The 21148-nt window shown below is 30.7% G+C and overlaps 1 protein-coding gene across 1 annotated transcript; it reads left to right on the forward strand.

The window, feature by feature from the left end:
• Window positions 1-10880: 10880 nt before the first annotated feature.
• LOC140879409 (alpha-galactosidase-like) lies at window positions 10881-16684 on the forward strand. The gene is made up of 14 exons (XM_073283108.1): window positions 10881-11586; window positions 11934-11992; window positions 12106-12162; window positions 12244-12382; window positions 12596-12671; window positions 14306-14364; window positions 14523-14588; window positions 14922-15005; window positions 15165-15229; window positions 15376-15458; window positions 15535-15625; window positions 15702-15751; window positions 16028-16168; window positions 16377-16684. The coding sequence occupies exons 1-14, from the start codon at window positions 11351-11353 to the stop codon at window positions 16458-16460; spliced, it is 1290 nt and encodes a 429-aa protein (XP_073139209.1). The 5' UTR covers window positions 10881-11350; the 3' UTR covers window positions 16461-16684.
• Window positions 16685-21148: the final 4464 nt, after the last annotated feature.

Consider the following 21148-nt stretch of genomic DNA (forward strand, 5'->3'; position numbering starts at 1 on the left):
TACTAGGTTTGCATATTGTTAATATAATATATTATATCACAAAAACTCGTATAAAATGGTTTCACGAGTTAATTTGTGAAACGTACATCTCTTGTTCGACCCGCCATTTTACGTGGATTTCATATTTTTATATAGACCTCACATGAAAATAACGAGTGACCAAACCCTATAGAGCAACTGAGTACTACGCCCCTCTGCAAAGCCGAAGCACCCTATTCATCATAGCAAAAGTAGCGGAGCAAGTCGGACAAAATTAAATATATTATGCTCAAACTATGCCACCACTTCTGAGGGATGCTGAAGAACAGGTAACGAGAAGATAAAAGATAACTACGCGGGCTTTGAGTTTTCTACTCGTTATAATATACATATATAAGAAATTTTATAAGTTCGTGTTGTTTGTTTGTTTTTTAAGAAATGTTGAATCGAACTGCAACTGAAATCGAAACTGTCAATTTTGGGATTTGGTCATGTAAATTACAGTTGAAAGGATAGGTATAATATATCTCGACGCTTCAAACCGACATATTCAACTCCCGATCGAATCGAAGATATATGATTGAGTTGATCGAACATATGACTCGGACATATATCATAAAATTGTATGAAATGTGTTAAAAATTAAAATCAATTGTATGCAAAGTAAACAACACAATTATTTTTTCTTTGGAGATCGAGAAAACAAATGAATATTTAAAGTTGATTCAAAAGCATCCCAGTACTTGATGTGTCCATTAGACCACGCTGCAATAATTACTTAGCCTGATCTAAATTTTGAGCATTTTTTTTTTTTTTTAAAAAAGATTTTTCTCTATGTCAAACATTAGACGCAACAACCTCGTTAGTGTTTTAATTTTAATTTTAATTTTAATTTTTTTGATAGAATCGGCAAGCCAGTTAATTTAAATTTCCTTAAATGATATAAGATGTACAAGTCTATAATCTATTTTCATCCGAAATAACTTAATTTAGCCCCGGTCAAACATTTATTTACAACATATTTTAAAATTCTTTTACAAAATAACTTTCAAACATATTTAAAGACAAAACAAAGATTAACAATTAACATGTGTATACATATATTCCTGCATACCCTTGTGTCCCACTAATTATTTTTCCCCAAATGAAGATAATACTCCTATCCCACAAACCAAGATATTGCACATATATTTAATATTATCTAAACAAATTGCAAACATTTCTAAAGGGCATCTCTAATGCTATTTTTCATTTTGGAGTACTTTATTCTCCAAAATAAAATATTGGATTGTTTATTTCAAAAATCTTCTTCAACCCATATTCTCCATTTTTAATAAAATTCTCTATTTATTATTTTTTTAATTCCAAATTATTTAACATAAGAAAAATAATAATTATATAAATAAACTAAATTAAATATGACTCGATTATTTTTAAAAAAATAATACATTTATTTTACATCAAATTGCAAGCATTCACATAACAGAAAAATACATGCATAAATCGAGATAATTAATTAATTCGATTTCAATTCGTGATCAAATATGTAATGTATTTTTTAGTCATGATCTTATTTTATTATTATTTTTATTTTTTTGTCTTCAATATAATTTAATTAGAATAAATAAATAAGAATAAAACATTGAATACATTTAAAAAAAAGGCAAATTGAAAATAAATCCCCAATGAAAAGATAAACTTTGTGATCAGTCCCTAGAGCATAAAGTTTTTTTCTGCAATCCCTGATACACCAGATTCTTTGTTTTAACTCTCCATCTCACATTTTCTTTATTTTTTCATTAAATTTTATTCTACTCATCTCTCATTGGTCATAGCGCTTACTCTCTTTCCTCTCTTCTTCGTCGTTTTTCTACGCCCCCAACCAAAAACCCCATCTGAAAAATCTCAAAGCAATGATTCGCCGCTGCTCAACCACAAGTCCTTCATTCTCCTTCCCTTTTCTCTTATTCTTCATGGCTAGTCTTGGATCTACAAAAAATCTCATTCAAAAAATCACAAGAAGTTTCATCACAAGATGAATTTGAGCGATGAACAACCGGAATTTTCCATCTTTCTTGGCAGGTTCGATTCTTTTGATCAATTATTTTCTCCCTTTTGGTTTCCATTCTCCTTATTTTTAATCTGTTGGCTGCCCCATCTCTCCTTCTCAAATAGGCAACAAACAACCAAAGCCATTATCCATGGGAAATCATGGACAAAGACACGTGTGCAGACAATGAAATTCTGAAATCTATCTGCTACTCGGGTAGAAAATGACACAGGTCGTCAAAGCCCACCCGCCAACGACACTGACACAAATCAAGTGACTGAGAGAGTATTAAGTTTGTTATTTCATCTAATGTTTTTCCTTGCCATTTCTTGAATATTGATTTATATGTTTTGGAATTGATTTATACTAAGACGCATATTGTGGAAGCAATTACAATAATTCAAACAGGATCACCAGAATAAACAATTTGATAAATTTGCTATATTTTTCTCGATTACATAGCCCGTTGAAATATTTTTTTGATTATATGGTTGGTTTATAATTGATTTATACTGTGATTTCTGTGGTGGAAGCAATTGCAAGAATTCAAACAGAGTCGCTAGAATAAACAATTTGATAAATTTGCTATCTTTTTCTCGATTCCATAGCCCGTTGAAATATTTTTTATTATATGGTTTGAAATTGATTTATACTGGAACGAATATTTTTAGGTAATTTGTTGTATTAAAACGATCCTAAGATAGTCATTTTTAAGTTGACAATAAATTTTTTTTGCAGTCATATTTATATCTTAAAGTTGATTCTGCAAATATTAAGATAATACATTCGATCCAATATGTTATTGGTTTGTTGGTGGTTATGCCTTGAATTTTTTGTTTTTATGAATTTGCATAGTTATTGTGTGATTCGTGCAAGTTTATGTTTGATTTGTGTTTGTGGTTTGTTGTAGTATATGGTGTCATTATAATACATTCGATCCAATATTTTTTTTTTGTTTTTGCGTTTGTTCGTTCAATTTGTGTCGAATTCTCTTTGGCCTATGTTGGTTTCTTTTATTTATGACGGATTTTTCCTCAAATATTTCTTGTTTTTATTGAAACTGTGATGATCTTTTTTCGACACATGTTTATTTTTGTTTGAATTATGCTGATTTTTGTTTGAATTATGCTGATTTTGAAGCAGTGCATGATAATCCAATGAAATCTATTAAATTATGTTGTTTTTTGTTATGACTTATGACACACTGTTTTATTTTTTTTTAATTAGAAATGGTTCAAAAACTAGTAGGATCTGAGGTAAAAGCTAGCACCCGAAGGCCGTATGAGGCACCAAGTCGTAGCTCTGCTTCAATATTTTGAGAAGGACTAAGGAAAATGAGAATGAAGTGAACAATTTTGTTGGTGTATTTTGTACTGTACTTTGATCGGATGGATAACTAATTTGATGAAGTTGGTACTGTATTTTGGTAGAATTGATGTTTAATTTTTATTTATAACTATGTTGATGAAGGTGGTACTGTATTTTGGTGAAATGGATGTTTAATTTTAATTTATAACTATGTTGATGAAGTTGGATGTTTAGTTTTGAAAGAATGGATGTTTAATTTTTGTAGACAAGGTGTTTACTTCTCATACCACAATTAGACGTATCGTTATACCTTATTTTCAAGCAATTGTACTACGTATCATTATAAATGGTACTACGTTTCTGACCAAGCACCAAAACCAATGTAAAACATGTATGAAAGATGTAGCAAATTTAACAAATTCTCATACCACAATTAAACGTTACTATACTTCATTTTCAAGCACAAGTACTACATATAGTTACAAATGAAAGATGTACCAAATTTAACAAATTCTCATATCGCAATTAGAAATTAATATACTTCATTTTCAAGAAAAAATGTACTACGTATTGTTACAAATGATACTACGTTTCTGATCACGTACCAACACCACAATGTAAAACATGTATGGAAGATGTACCAAATTTAACAAATTCTCATACCACAATTAGATGTTATTATACTTCATTTTCAAGCAAAAAAGTACTACGTATCGTTACAAATTGTACTGTGTTTCTGATCACACACCAACACCATAATGTAAAAATGTATGGAAGATGTACCAAATTTAACAGATTATCATACCACAATTAGACGTTATTATACTTCATTTTCAAGCAAAAGTACTACGTATCAATACAAATGGTACTGCGTTTCTGACCACGCACCAACACCACAATGTAAAATATGTAAGGAAGATGTACCAAATATAACACAATCTCATACCATAATTTGATATTATTATACTTTATTTACAAGCTAAAGTACTACGTATGGATATAAATGGTACTGCGTTTCTGACCATGCACCAACACCATAATGTAAAATATGTATGAAAGATGTACCAAATTTAACAAATTCTCATACCACAATTAGACGTTATTATACTTCATTTGTAAGCAAAGGTACTATGTATCAATACAAATGATACTGTGTTTCTGACCACGCATCAACACCACAATATAAAACATGTATGAAAGATGTACCAAATTTAATACATTCTCATACCACAATTAGACGTTATTATACTTTATTTGCTAGCTAAAGTACTACGTATAGATATAAATGGTACTACGTTGCTGACCACTTCATTTTCAAGCTAAAGTATTTTGATTTATACTACAAAATTAGACATTTGATGTGTAAACATGTGTTAATCACCATTGATGATACAAAATTAGGACATTGGATGCATATACAAAGTTTTTTTAACCATAGATGTTACAAACATATACAATAGATACATATACATGTATTTGTTAATCACCATATATGCTACTAAATTAGACATTATAATGCATAAACATGTTATAATCATGATTGATACTAAAAATTTAGACATTTTATGAGTGAAAATGTTTTAATCACCATTGATGTTACAAATTAGGACATTGGATACATAGATAAATTTGTTTTAACCATAGATGTTGCAAACATAAACAATGGACACATATACATGTGTTTGTTAATCACCATATGTGCTACCAAAATTAGACAGTAGGATTCATAAACATGTGTCGATTTCATCATTGATGTTATATAATCATGCACTTTACATTGTGGTGTTGGTGCATGGTCAGAAATTCAGTACTATTTGTATTGATACATAGTACCTTTGCTTGTAAATTTAGTACATCTTCCATCTATGTTCATTAATAACATATAACTCATTCAAAAATATGTTTATACATCTAAGTTATATGTAACCTCTATGATCATTAATTTAATGACATATAAGTATCTCAAACATATAAAACATATATTTACCCTCAAACATATGGTTATACATCTATTATATATGTGTAACATCATCATGGTTTTGGTTGTTTCACGTATATTCAATACCAGTTACATTGTTATGCCGTACTAATGTGGCAAATTGTGGTACAATTAAGACTATATATAAAACATGGTATTATATACATATATGTATAACGTCATGATCTTGACTATATCACGTATATTCAGTACCAGTTTCATTTTTACGTAGTATTATTGTGGAAGCATGTACAATTATGACTACGATTAGTACTAATATATTTAAATATTTTATTATATACATACATTTGTTACACCATGATTGATATGTTCACATATTTTCAATACCAATTGCAGTGTTATGTAGTACTAATGTTGCAAAATGTGGTACAATTCAGATTACTTGCGGTACTAATATAGTTAAAATATGGTATTATATACTTATATGTGTATAATTATGATCTTGGTTCTTTCACATGTTCAGAACCAAGCATTACTACGTGGTATTAATGTGGTAATATGCGTCATACTTAAGACTATTCGCAGTACAAATATAGTTAAAATATGGTATCATATACATATATGTGTAACTTCATGATCTTGGATGTTTCACGTATGTTCAGTATTAATAACATTGTTATGTAGTACTAATGTGGAATAATGTGGTAAAATTAAGACTAAATGTAGTGCTATTAATTATAGTTAAAATGTAGGAATTTAGACATATAATCTTCAGAGAAGAACGTGTTCTTTTTTTTTGAACTCTTTTATCTAATTAATACAGAATATTTTGAAAAAACTTCTTACCATGAATTGTATCTTTAAATAACACAAAAGATAACATGAAATTGGGTACATAATGCAAAAATAACCAACTTATGCCCTCAACAAACAAAATCAACATTAAAATTGCTACCAAGAACAATCTCAATATAAAAAAAATGGAAAAAAATATCATTCAGCCGGCAAAATTCGATAACATGATATAAACCTAAAAGCACTTTAATGCATAATACAACACTCAGGGTATTCCCCGATAAAAGTATAACTCCATAAATTAGTTCACAAGTGACAACAATTCGTTCATATTACTATGATACAAATATCATTAAAATAAACAGAGTTTTACAAAAGGATCATAAAGACAATGATGCGCCACTAATACTTCCTCTGGATCGAGTAAAATTTCTTGTAGATGCATTCTCGCAAATTATTTGTTCTATCATCTTTTTCCTATGAATTGAAAAAAGAATGAAGATTTTTACTTGTAATATCATAAGAATTTAAGATTTTCCTGTAGAGCAATCATAATATTGTAATGTACAAATATAAGAATATAAGAATTTTACTTGTAAGTCAAACAAATCATGTTAGCAAAAGAGAAATCAAAAGTTAGTTAATGGGTTCTTTGCAAGTTCATCGATTCTAGTGTTTATTATGATACGGACCACACTTTGACATCCGGAGTACTACTTGCAATAGTATCCTTTAAGTTAATTAGAATTATTTATGAAAAATATAATATAAAAACTTAACATAATGAAAATATTATTTGGAAAAATTAATTTAGCTAAATACCAAAATAAACCATATGAGTTTCCTATATGACTTTCTAAATTAAAAACAAAACACAAATCAAATAAAGCTAGAATAATTCGACAATACACCAAAAGGGCTCAAATAGAGCCAACATGATTCGATTGAACCAGCATAAATCGAAAGAAACTAGAGACAATTCAAAAAAATAGCACAAATAGAATACATAAAACATAACCACCAAAAAATAATGTATGCAAAACTGAAAATACAATGACAAATTGGCCATACACTACAACAACATACCATAAACACAAATCACACATAAACTTGCACAAATCACACAATAACAATGCAAATTTGAAAAACAAAGAATTCAAGGTATAACCATCAACAAACCAATAACATATTGGATCGAATGTATTGTCTAAAATATTTGCAAAATCAACTTTACGATATAAACATGACTGAAACATAAAAAAATTTATTGTCAACTAGAAAAGTGACTATCTTAGGATCGTTTTAATATATATATTTTTGGTTTGGTGCCTAGTGTCTCCAATATATACGTTCCACCTTCAGTTTTAATTAATAAAAAATTTAAGATTTTACTATTTTTAAGACAATCTAAAGAAATTAAACAACAAATCGAGAAATATGTGGATCAAGTTAGAAAACACGGCAAAAAAAAAAACAAATTGAATGAAGGATCATAATTCAAAAAAAACAGAAACAAACTAAAAAAATACAACAAATTGCCTAAAAATATTTTTTTAGTATAAATCAATTCCAATAAAAAATATTTCAACCGGCTATGGAATCTAGAAAAAGATAAAAAAATTTATCAAATTGTTTATTTTAGCGATTTTGTTTGAATTCTTGCAATTGCTTCCACTACAGGCGTCCTAGGGTAAATCAATTCCCAAACCATATAAATCAATGTTCAAGAAATGGAAAGGGAAAAACATCAGATGAAATACCAGAAAATCAATACTGTCTTGGTCACTTGATTTGCGTCAGTGTCGTTGGCGGGTGGGCTTTGATGACTTGTGTCGTTTTCTCCCGAGTGGCCGATAGATTTCAGAATTTCATTACCTTCACTCGTGTCTTTGTCCATGATTTCCAATGGTTAATGGTTTTTGTTGTTTGTTTCCCATTTGAGATGGAGAGATGGGCATACAACAAATGAAAAATAAGGAGAATGGAGACCAAAAAGGGCAAATAATTGATCATAATAATCGAAACTGCCAAGAAAAATGGGATGTTCATCGCTCAAATTCATCTTCTCTAATATACTGATGAAACTTCTTGTAATTTTTTGAATGGGGTTTTTGGTAGATCCAAGACTAGCAATGAGGAACAAGAGAAAAGGGAAGGAATAATGAAGAACGCGGGGTTGGGAAGCGGCTAATCAATGCTTTGAAATTTTTCAGATGGGAATTTTGGTTAGGACCTAGAAAAACAGCGAAGAAGAGAGAGGAATGAGAGTAAGACCAACGGGAGATGAATAAAAATAAATAAATAAAATATTTTTTTGCAAAATAAATGGTGTAAATGCTGTTGGGGAGTGCAGAATAAAACTTTTGTTGTGTCAGGGAGCTCAAATAAAAAAACACTTACAGAGGGACTGAATCACAACTTTAGTTTCTTGATGGAGATTTTTCTCCAATTTGCCCTTAAAAAAACACCAAAAAATTAAATTAAATAAAAAGATTGAATATATATATGATTGAACCAAAAAATAATTCAAAAAATACAAAAGAATTAAATTGAAATATTTGACAATGACATTTTCGTGATAAAACCATTCTCCAAATTAACACTCCAAATCTACGGTGATTATGTAGCCATCTCTATTTTGAAGATCCAAAATAGAGATGAGATAGAGTGAATTGAGTTCTCTGTTTTGGAGATATTCTCCAAAATGGAGAACAAATGGAGATGTCCTTAATATAATTGTTCATAGTTATCCAAAATAGAGATGGGTTGGAGTGAATTGGGTTCTCTATTTTGGAGATGTTCTCCAAAATAGAGAACGGATGGAGATGTTCTTTAATATAATTGTTCATATTTATATAAACATGTATATATATCACGTGTACAGGGCACTAGTATATATTAAAATCTTGGTCAAAATAAGAACTATATGCTCAAAAAATTTCCTTTTGCCATATCCATATATAGACCATGCATATTCATTGAAAAAATCTCTCATGGCCAATTCAAACATTTTTTTTTAAAATAAAAAAGCCCAAACTTATTAAAGTCCCAACACCTTTAAGCAACTCACATATAGCATACATGCCCTTTTGCACGACCAAAATTGAATGTTTTTTCGGTTAAATTTTGCGGCGAATTTAGTACTTTTACCTTAAAAATAGTGTTGCTTTGGTAGGTGTCGTGGCCAGGTAGAAGCTTATTGCGGCACGAAACCATTAATAGAGAGAAATGCCCAAAAGGCGTGAATCCAAAGAAAAGGCTGATTTTGGTTACGTTGCGTAGCTGCAGCGGTGACCAAATTAAGGAAGAATACAAACGAGCAGTTCGTGTACGTGGGAAACAACATGTCACATTCTCAATTGGAATTTTAATCACTGAAATATAAGATATTCCAACTTTATCTTTCAAAATATCGAAAACAATTACCGCGCGGTCTCTTTATTCGGTGACACCAAATGTCCAAATATAAGTATTGAAACCCTTGAAATTCGGAAAATTCGATGTTAGATCCAATAAAGATGTTCATCGATCGGTTTTCAAATTTTTTTTTTTATCCTGACTCTGTCCCTGCTCGATCGTGTGGCTATTTACGTGCTGGCCATGGATTCTGGCCTTCCGATGGGTGGTAACTGAAGGCGCATAGGATCGAATTTTCGAGGTCGACATGGAGCCAAGTACATTGGTGTTCACAACTATTTATTTATTTTTTTTAAAAGGAAAAACCCATCGCATGTGATGTACTACAATTAGCAATCATTTTCGATCCAGAATTTAATTCATATATCTCAATACTCAGCTAGTCAGGTGCATGTCATCCCACTTGCTAAAAAATAATGGCAAGTTTGGGGTATATGATTCCAAGCATGGGTAAAGGAGTGTCCCACCTGGGAGTTACAATCAAAACATTTGGATAAATCATTCATCAAACTCTCCAAGTTACCAAGATATGAAAGTTTATAGTAAGAATCGGTATAATTAATAGTCAAAATGATTTCGTAAGTTTGCTCATTTTGTATTTTGATTTTGAAATTAAGTATTTAATTTTAAGTTTTTGTCATGTAAATCATCTTATATTTTAGTTTTTAGTCATTTTTCATGTTGATATGACGCCAAACATGTTAGTATTAATTCTCAGTGCCACGTCAGCATATTTCCAATAAAACGTCAATATTTTCGGATGACTCACCAATATTCCATAAAAGAAAGAACTAAAAATCAAAACAGTTACAACACATGCTTACAAGACCAAAACACAACATAAACAAATTTACAGGATCATTTTATCTATATTTCCCCTAAGAATCCTATGATTTAAAACATCTTGCATCTTTAAATGGACGACGGTTGACAAATTTATTTTAATGTTATGTTTAATTCTCACATACATTTACATGAAATCACTCTGAAAATAAATCATTTAAAAGCAATTTTTTTTCTCTCATCTTGCAGCAACCCACACTCTTCAACTTTCATTTTCCCACATTTTTTAAATCTTATTGTTGGTAAATCCATGGTCTTACTCAATTGATTTGCATCACTTATTTCAATCTTGATCTTCTATCTGAACACTGGTGTTACTGATATCCGAGATCACGTCAACACATCCAAACGGTGAAAAAAGTAACACATTAACTCTTAATTACTTTATTTTTCTTACAAACATGTGAATTCACAGTATCCAACAGGAAAGCTAACTCCAAATTTTCCGTCCAAAAAATGTGTCGACATTTACAAGAGATAAAATCATATCATATATATTTAGCTACCCACAACCTTATAATTTATTCATCAAAAAAATTATCTCTTTGAGCACATGCCCATCATATATATGAATAAAAAAATAGTACAAGTTCATAATTTCTTGGCTTGTGCTTGTTGGTACGTGCACAAAAACACAAACACATGCATTCCACCGATGGATCATTAATTACTCACACCTCAGCTATCCCAACCTCCATCTTCTTCGAGTGATCAAAAAGTCAAGAAACTAGCTAGCGTCGATCGGGTTCAATGGGTGTTCAAGCCCGATTTGGATACTACAAAGTGCAAACAGCTAGCTTTTTTTAAACATATATATCGTGCTAGCTAGTATTGGGATTTGGATGTATGTTAGTGTATTGTAGCAAGCGATTCGCATTGTTTTCCACGTGGTCGCGATCCGGCGCCTTTGAGCAAGAAACCTCGTCCATTTTTGTGGCTTAGTGTATGTTTTTTTTGTATTGATTTATAAATCATTTGAGACACTTTTGTGTTTCCAATATCTTCGCTCGATTGGAGACATGAGGGGGAGATCATTTGATGATGATCGTGGTTGGCTTTATTCGTCGAGAGGATGCCGAATGTCGCTCGTGATTGCTGCATTGTGGTGCGTCTGGTGCGTTGGGATTGTGCAGTCATCCGCTCGACAGATGAGGTATGTGATTGAGAATGGTGGCACCCATTCGAACTACGAGGTCGGGGAGGAGGTTCGGAAGAAGCTTTTGGAGAATGGGCTTGGACTCACTCCTCAGATGGGGTAAGATTATATATATTTCTCCTCCGGGATAGTTTGAAATATGACCTTGAAATTACAAAAAGTTCGGGTCATATTGTGGACATTTTATTTACAAAAGTTTTCGAAATTGTGATAAAGAAAATTCATTATAATTGCGGTATTTGGACGTGTTGATATGTCGATCATAGGGAACATCAAGAAACCGGACCATCTTATGCTATACTCTCGTGATCTCTGGCAGCAGACATATTAGGAAATTTAAATATTTTTGTTACACAAAAGGAGCCAAAATCTATTATATTATTTTTTATACAAAATAAGATATGTCTAGCCATTATTTAATTTTGGGTTATGTATATCTTCATCAGATGGAACAGCTGGAACCATTTCCAGTGCAACATTGAGGAGAATCTGATCAGACAAACAGGTGACATGCTCCAATTCTTGAATCTTAATCAATAATGGATTTATATATAATATATCATAAATGTTGATATTGTCTTACAAAAACTATTATATGTTGCATGTTTCTTCCGACAGCCGACGCAATGGTGTCAACTGGGCTTGCTGCACATGGTTACACATACATAAATCTTGGTACATCACACATCGACCAAGCTTCGATTATACCCGAAAATACGTTTACTTATTTTACGGCGATTTTTGGGTGATTTTCAGATGATTGCTGGGCCGAACAGAACAGAGATTCTCAGGGGAATTTGGTCCCAAAAGCCTCCACTTTCCCCTCCGGAATCAAAGCACTGGCGGATTATGTTCATGGTAAAGGATTGAAGCTGGGAGTTTACTCCGATGCCGGGTAAGTTTCGTTTTCGACACCGATGATTTGCATCAAATTAACAACATGATCCGTTGATGTATTTAAGAGTGAAGATCATAACAATATTTGTGAGGTCGATTGAAAAAATAGTAGGATTTACATGAATTGATAAATCTTTAACTCTTAAATGTGTATTTCTATAGTGTCTATATAGATATCATCTCACTTACCGTAAAATTGCATGATTTGCAGGAGTCAGACATGTAGTAAACAAATGCCAGGGTCCCTAGGATATGAAGAGCAAGATGCAAAAACTTTTGCTTCATGGGTACAACTAAAATTATTATATATAAAATCTATATATTTTTTGGAAAGTGTGATTTACGCTCGATTTTTCGTTAATATTACATCAATTTTATATTTTATAATAAAATTTGACAAGAATATCTACTTTTTTTTTAATTGGGTTTCTCTTAATTTCTTAACTATATCACCTAAAACCTTCTTTTTAAAGGAGATCGATTATATTTGATTGCCTCTCTTTCACTTCATTGTATAAAATATAAAGAGTATTTTCTAGTGATTATATTCTTCATAAAATTTAAAACACATAATATATTTTATCGGAGTAATTGCATACATTACTCTTGTGAAATATCGAAATTGCTAAAAATCTCATGTGAAAAAAGAATTATCTATTAGCTCCCTGTGTTTTTTAATGTTGAGCACATACCTTACCATGTTCTCAAATTTTGAGCACACAACCCCTTGTCCGTACGTGTTTTCAGGGGTATTTGTGCTCAAAATTTCAAAACACAAGAGGATAGGAACAATATGGGGTTTTCAGCAATTTTATAATTTCATAGGGGTAGTATATGCAATTATCCCATATTTTATCCGTCCAATATATATACGTATGTTTATGTTTTCACATAAACTATGAAAATTATTGAGAAAAAAAACATATTTTCCATTTTTCTTTTATTTAACAAGTGTTTAAATGTGAAACTAAAAATATTGGAAAAACATTAAAGAAGTATTTAATGAATAGAGGCAGGTTAGTAAAAGAATATGAAGGGGAAAAAATGTAGTATTAAAAAAGTATCTTTTAACGTTCTTTTAGTCCTATTTATGAGCACATGAAATCTTAAATTTGATTGATTTTACAAAATGGAAGCTTATCCGATGTTTATTTTTTTAAAAAAATATATTTATATATATGCTCTTGTTCCGATTTTATTGTTGTGTTTCATGGAAATTTATAAAATATGATGTAGTAAAAATTAAATCAATTACAATAGCATAATTTTTCAATATGTTCCATTTTTTAATGAATGTACTTGGATGAGACTAGAATAAGACTATGAAATAAAAAGATTCTTCAATTAATTAGTCGTATTTAATTTATCAGCTCATCAATATTTAAATAAATTTATTTAAATAATAATTAAATTAAAATAAAATAAATTTAGTAATTATCTTTAGGAGAATTAATGTTGATGTTCATTTATGTTTCAATATTTACGATACAAAAGATTTATATATTAAATATCTCTGTTCAAGCATTAAGATTTCAAGTGATATCTAATTGGTTTAGGAATCTTTATAAATTCAAATTTTATTATAAAAAATAAATATTGATCGAAATCAACAAGAATAATACGTCCCATGCAATATATTTATTTGCATGTACGTGCGTATATGAATATGCGCAGAGATATCTCGTAACTTGTAAGACGATCTTACGGATATATATTTGTGAGACGAACTGACCCGATCTATATCTACATGTATTGGAATATAATATTTTTGACATAAAAAATAATATTTTTTTATGATCAGATCGGGTCGAAAATCACTCTTACAAAATTGACCCGTAAGACCATCTTATATATGAGTTTTTGGGTATGTATATATACATGTACGATCATATAATGATCAGTTTATGTTCAAACAAAACAGGGCGTAGATTACTTGAAGTATGACAATTGTAACAATGATGGAACCAGCCCTAAGCAAAGGTACAATTTCTACTTGCTAAATTGAATATTATTAAAATTTTCTCATCTAAACTTTCCACGCTCTATATTAATATAAAATAAAATATTATAATAAAATATTACATACATGTGTATGATACATATTTTTCTAAGAGCCATGTTTTGGATTGGTGAACTAGATATCCTGTCATGGCAAAGGCTTTACTGAACTCCGGGAGGTCCATCTTCTTCTCCCTATGTGAATGGTGAGTTATGAATCTACCATAAGTTCATAAACCCGTCGTAGTTTCGAATGAAATCGTCGTACGCAACTGGATTTTACTACGATATATATTGTTTAGGTATAGCACGAAATCGAGCTGGTATAAAACTTCTAAAGTATAACGAAAATAATCGAGCTCTTGTTGTCATGTTTTATTGCATTACGACACTAGACCATCGAGTAGTTTTGGCTGTTATGGTATCAAATTTTTAGTGCAAAGTTTTACCAATAGTGTATTGTAGGCAGTTTACGACTGTTTATATATGTCGATGTTGTATAGCTCATATTACATCGAGATCTTGAAACGAAACTGCAGGGGACAAGAAGATCCGGCCACTTGGGCCAAATCTGTCGGGAACAGTTGGAGAACAACTGGAGACATCCAAGACAACTGGGACAGGTGAAATTAACAAATTTGGACTCTTTTCCATTATCATCCTATTTACTGCATTAATGGTTAATTTCACCATCTTTTATTACACGCATACCTACTATTCATACAAGTGAGCTAGAGCTGTCATTTTTGGTGATTTAATACTTTTGCTTTTAACTTGTATAGCATGACTTCACGGGCAGATCTCAACGATCAATGGGCAGCGTATGCTGCACCGGGCGGATGGAATGGTAACGTCGCAATCGACCCCTAAGTCCTGTCGTCGTGTGACATTCAATACTACTAAACTAAAACTGAATTGTATGACATTGTTTCCTTGTGTTAGTTTGAAAAATGATATTGGTCGGACATGTTTTTGTCCCGTGACTTTTTGTAGATCCGGACATGTTGGAAGTTGGAAACGGCGGGATGACGACCAGAGAATATAGATCGCATTTCAGCATATGGGCATTAGTTAAAGTAAGTGACAACACACAAAACAAGGATGAGTTGCACTAAAATGGACATTAATTTTGATATGTTTTTATGGCATTAGGCGCCTCTTTTGATCGGCTGCGATATTCGATCGATGGACGATGTAACTCGTGATCTGCTAGGCAATGAAGAGGTCATCGCAGTCAACCAGGGTGAGAGTCTATTGCTTTGCTTTGTCGGAGAAATCAAACATCAATTTTGACATGCAATTATTTGGCACGTTTGCAGATAAACTTGGTGTCCAAGGGAAGAAGATCAAGAAAGATGGAGACTTGGAGGTTAACTACTCAATCAACTTTTATTTATCTTTTACAAAGCGACGACGGATACAAAGAAAATAAAATTTTCAGCCACAATTTTTCGAGACCAAGATCATTTTGAAACATATGTAGTAAATAAGATAGATAAAAATGACTTTTATGAAGACCCAAAAATGTAATTTTCTTGATATAAAATAATGATTGACGGTTATAATTTGAATGATCTAGCTTATATATATGTACCCTTTCAAAATGCTTCAATATAAATTGATTCAATTATTAATGATGATGCAGGTATGGGGAGGAGCTCTAAGTGAGAACAGAGTGGCAGTTGTTTTATGGAACAGAGGATCCTCGGAAGCTACCATTACAGCTTACTGGTCAGACATAGGTCTCAATCCATCAACTGCGGTAAATGCAAGAGATTTATGGGCGGTAAGAATTAGAGACGTTCCCTCTTCTGAATATATATTTTGTAAGACAGTTTCACTTTTATATATATATATATATGTTAGACAATCTGGTCTAAACGAAAAATATGATTTAATTTGAGTCGTGTCATAAGAGTTTATTATTCTTTCTGTTTTATTTTTTTTAATAAAAATAAAATAAGACATAACCATGTTTTTGCCTATGTATGCAGCATTCAACAAGATCAGCGGACGGAAAAATCTCGGCTAGCGTAGCTTCCCACGACTGCAAAATGTACGTTTTGTCTCCGAAGTGAAATATGGAGGAGTAGTGGGCTTAAGTTGCAAGTATAGGCTATGCATTTGAATAATTCAAATGTAGTGATTAATAATTAATGCAATTATCTCTGCCACGTAGCAATATAATGTGTGATATTCACAGTGCTACTTTCTTCAATAATGAAGCGAGAATTCATGCGTATTTTGAACATCTACGAAGGCTCGTTACTTAAATATGATGAGATTATATAAGAAAAATAAAATGAGAGATAATTAAGTTGTTTATAAGGATATTTAATACATGTGAGTTTATCTTTGGTTGGTTTCTTGTGTTGAGATAATATTATGAATTATTTTTTCTATTATGAAATTGAGAGAGGAATTTAAAAAAAATACTCTGACTTAATTTGTGAGCCATTCAAACTATTGTAAAAAAAAATTGAGACTTGAATACTTAATTATATTATTTTAATAAAATACTAAAGCTTGTGAGTGTGCATTATTGTGGGACTAATAGCAATGAGAGCCCTGTGAAAAACCTAATGAACACAAAACCCTATAAAAAAATTTAATTGGCTGATTAAATTTTACGTAAAAACTTCACGAAACCCTATTTTGTATTCCTCTCCCACAATTGTCCTCTTGTTTTAAAATGTAGGATATGTGCATTTAAGAGTTACAAAGTTTTTTTAAATAATTTCATTTGTTAGTTTTGATTGCAATCAATTTCCATCGGCTTGTTTAATAGGTATTCATAATGGTGATTTATTAATGACTAATTACCAATGAGTTTTTGCATCTAATTGGTTTAATGAGATCCTACCATACGGGTAATACCCAAATCATTCATCCAATGATCCACATTTCAACATATATGCATAATTAATATTATAGAGTTGACATGACAAATCATGAGTTGTTAATTAGATCTTCTATTAAGATAATACCCTTAAGACAGATTGAACTAAACTCATCTACCTGTATGAATTTGTGTCGTACTTAATGAATTTGGCACAAACATCTCTCATAATTATACAAACATCTCTCATACTTTATAATTTGACACCTGCACCCCTTTTATCAAATAAAAAGTTAAATTTTCCATCCAAAATTACATATAATTTACTTAAATACCATCGGCAATCTTTTTTTTTTTTTTAAGTGTCACTATTTGTTCATATACACACATGAAGTCATGCTAATTTAATGTTTATTAATTGCTTTTATATCTTTGAACAATTACTGACACACCAAATATAATCATAGAATTTAATTTCTCTTACAAACGGTCAACTTATAAGAAAAAAAAAATAGTATACGTATTAATCATATTCAATAAATTATACATTATTTTACATATTTTAAATAAAAATATTTCACTACTAAATTAGCATCGTTACTCTACCAATAATGACTTTATATCATGATAACTGCTATATAATTCTCTACAAATATGACAGTTAAGAAATATCAATGCACTATTCATGTCATTCAAAATAATGGATTTTTGTCCAAAAGAAAATAATGGATTTGCAATGAATAAATATTTCATCAAGAAAATATTGGAGAAAAATAAAATTCGAAAACAAAATCACGAAGTGATGCTTCATTAAATAGTAGACTATATTTTTTTAACTATATATGTGTATAGGGTTGTCTCGAAAATATGAATCCAACGATATATCATATGATACAAATTTTAATCTGGGTGGTCGGAGATTTGAAAGATGATCGAAAATTAGGTGAAATATATATGTAATTTCAGGTCATCCTCACATTTATGACCACCGTGATCGAAATTTGTATCATATGATATATGGTTGGATTCGCATTTTCGAGACGACCCTACCGTGAAAATTTCAAGGCAATCGAAGTTTTTTTAGGCAAGGGGTATACGTGGATACCCCGCACCCTAAAATGTGTGAGATCAAAACTGATATACATATATATAATAAACATAAAACAAAAAAAAATTGTAAATAACTATAACAATTGTTTCATCTTTTTTGTTAAAAGGCGCTGGAACACACTTGTTTCGTCTTCCAGCTGGACAAATGTTTACCACGTCCATATATTGACTAAATCTTCCATCTGACTCCCACAATCAAACCATCTTTATCGTTGACTAATATAATCGCACGTACGTCTTTTTTTGTTTTTTTTTTTTTCCATTTTTTTAGCAACACTCGTCTTTTTTATCAACTCTCAGTCTTGACTTTTGACTTTGAGTGGCTTAGATGTTTCATATTTCATTTTCTTGGGTAAGAATTAGGACCACTCCATTTCTATAAATTAATACGCTTGACATGCAACTTGTAATCTTCATTCCAAAAAAAATCATCAGACCATAAAGCCAAATATATATTCAAGAATATGAAGAAAACAGCTGTGAAGTACATATTTGTACTGACGATCATCTGTCTCCTCCTCACATCCGCAACCGCTCGCCCGCGCGGTGGAGGAAGGGCAGGTGGGCGCCGAAGTAGTAGTACTGGTACTGGAGCAAGGGGCGGCGAGGGCGTCACCAATAGCGGCGGAGTTGAAGGAGCTGGTAACGTCCGCGGAGAAAATCACCAACCACCCAACGACAGTAACAGCAGCCGGCCATCTACTAATTCATTTGCATGGCCGTACTTGATTATCGTGTCATATTTGGTGGTGTTAATTTCGTAACATGTAATTAGATTAGTCATGATTTTACTGATTTATTAGGCATCAAATAATTATTGATGTCATTCATGAATTTGTGACATATATGCATATATATGTACATCAGCTAGCCATAACAATATTATCAATAATTGATATATAGTGAGGAGTAAAAATTTCATTGCATTGAAGTAAAGGGAATCCGGGCCTTACACCATCATTAATCCAAACATAATCTTAGATGCATGGTGAAACTATATATGTATTAATGTATATCGATGACTGCAAAAACATTTTATAAAAATCTTGTCAAAACACTTATATTATTTTAAGTTGTGTTCACTTATAGAACCAAAAAAAAAACATTTTTAAAGTACATGTTCAAATGAAACCTTATTAAAAATTAGTTTTTTTGATAAAATTTTTATACCGGATGTTAAGATATGAAATTTCATAATTTACTATAACATGTTTTGGTAGTTTTTCTATTCCTCATGAAGACAAAAGATCGACTTATTTTAGATGATTATTCACATTATATAAATTCCCTTTTGATTTTTTTTCCACATACATACAGATTATATTATTATTGGTAGAAAATTACGGCAGTTAATCAATATTTTTAAGAAAAAACTGCATTTTTATCTTATAATTTTTTTATTTTACGATTTTGGTCCTCCATATTATCGAATTTTAATTTATTCCGAATTTTTTTTATTTGAAAATTGTAGTCATTTTTTATGTGGAGTTCTAATATAACATCATACATGTCAGCGCCACAATATATGTACTACATTGATGACAACCAAATAAAAAAAACTAAAATTATCCAAAATAAAAAAACAAAGATAACAAATTAAAACTGAAATTTGACTATATCTAGATCATTAAAATAGCAAAATGACAAACTTATAGGTAAAGAAAAACATTTTTTCAATTATAATGATGAAAATTGACAAGACAAGATGGAAAATAATGTGTGTGTATAGTATTGAAAAATTCATGAAATGCGTATATTAATATTGGATAATAAATTGCAAATGAGTACCAATTCTATTCAATCCTAAACAAGGTGAAAATTTTCTTATTTGTAGTGTTAAAATAATATTATGTTTTGGAATCGATTTTTAATAATAAATTTCAAATAAAATAAATATTTTATTTTAATTATTTTTTGAGTAAATTTTAGGAAAATGATTTTTTAAGTCCATTAAATTCTCCATTTTTTGTTTTGGTCCATTAACTTTTCAAAGTTTGGTTTTAGTACACTAAATTTTAATTTTCGGTTATTTTGGTCCAATTGCTGAAGTGACATGAGCTTGACATGTCAGCATTTACAGGTGTCACGCCATCATTTATCGATGTCACATCAGCAGTTGAACCAAAATAACCAAAACTAATTAATTAGTGTACCAAAACCAACTTTAAAAGTTAATGGACCAAAGCAAAAAATGGTTAAAATAGAGTTGACAAAGTACGAAATTAAACAGAAATAGAGTTGAAACAACAAGTCTCGTAGTACAAATCTTGCCAAAAACCAGTGTATTTCATAAACCTTAACTGTTTTTACAAAAAAAAACACAAGTTCGAAAGCGATAACATAGTAAGAAATAAAACTGAAATAAATTCTTGAATCTTCATATCTCAAGTTAATCATCAATCCCAAAATAGTTGTTGTTCATGATCCTCTTCTAACTGTCTTCATTATCTGAGGGTGAAAGTAAGAGATGAGTGTTTTGGAAAACACTTAGCAAGTGGAGGCTGATCGAACATAATAAACACCAAAGATATATTTACATATATACATATACAGATCATAATCAAAATCTCGAAATAGGATAAGCATGTTGAATCTAACACAAATACAATAGAAACATAGCACTGAAAATCATTTTATTTTTCATGTTTTGCTGATCAGTCCCCTATATGTTACTTTTCTAAGAGGATAGGCCAAAGAAACGGTTATTATAACCCACCGCATCACGGCCATATCAAATCAAATCATCGAAAATTCCTTAACCATTTTTAAATCGAATCTTAACAGTGCATTTTAAATAATTCTAGCATGCTTCAAATA

This window comes from Henckelia pumila, chromosome 2 (assembly GCF_033568475.1).
Source record: "Henckelia pumila isolate YLH828 chromosome 2, ASM3356847v2, whole genome shotgun sequence".
Lineage (NCBI taxonomy): Eukaryota > Viridiplantae > Streptophyta > Magnoliopsida > Lamiales > Gesneriaceae > Henckelia > Henckelia pumila.

Excerpts from the sequence above, each read along its gene's own strand:
- LOC140879409 (XM_073283108.1), top strand. The coding sequence starts at position 11,351 with ATGAGGGGGAGATCATTTGATGATGATCGTGGTTGGCTTTATTCGTCG. Across the intron at positions 14,365-14,522 it reads GGAACCAGCCCTAAGCAAAG|ATATCCTGTCATGGCAAAGG; the intron begins GTACAATTTCTA and ends TTGGTGAACTAG. Across the intron at positions 16,169-16,376 it reads ATGCAAGAGATTTATGGGCG|CATTCAACAAGATCAGCGGA; the intron begins GTAAGAATTAGA and ends CTATGTATGCAG.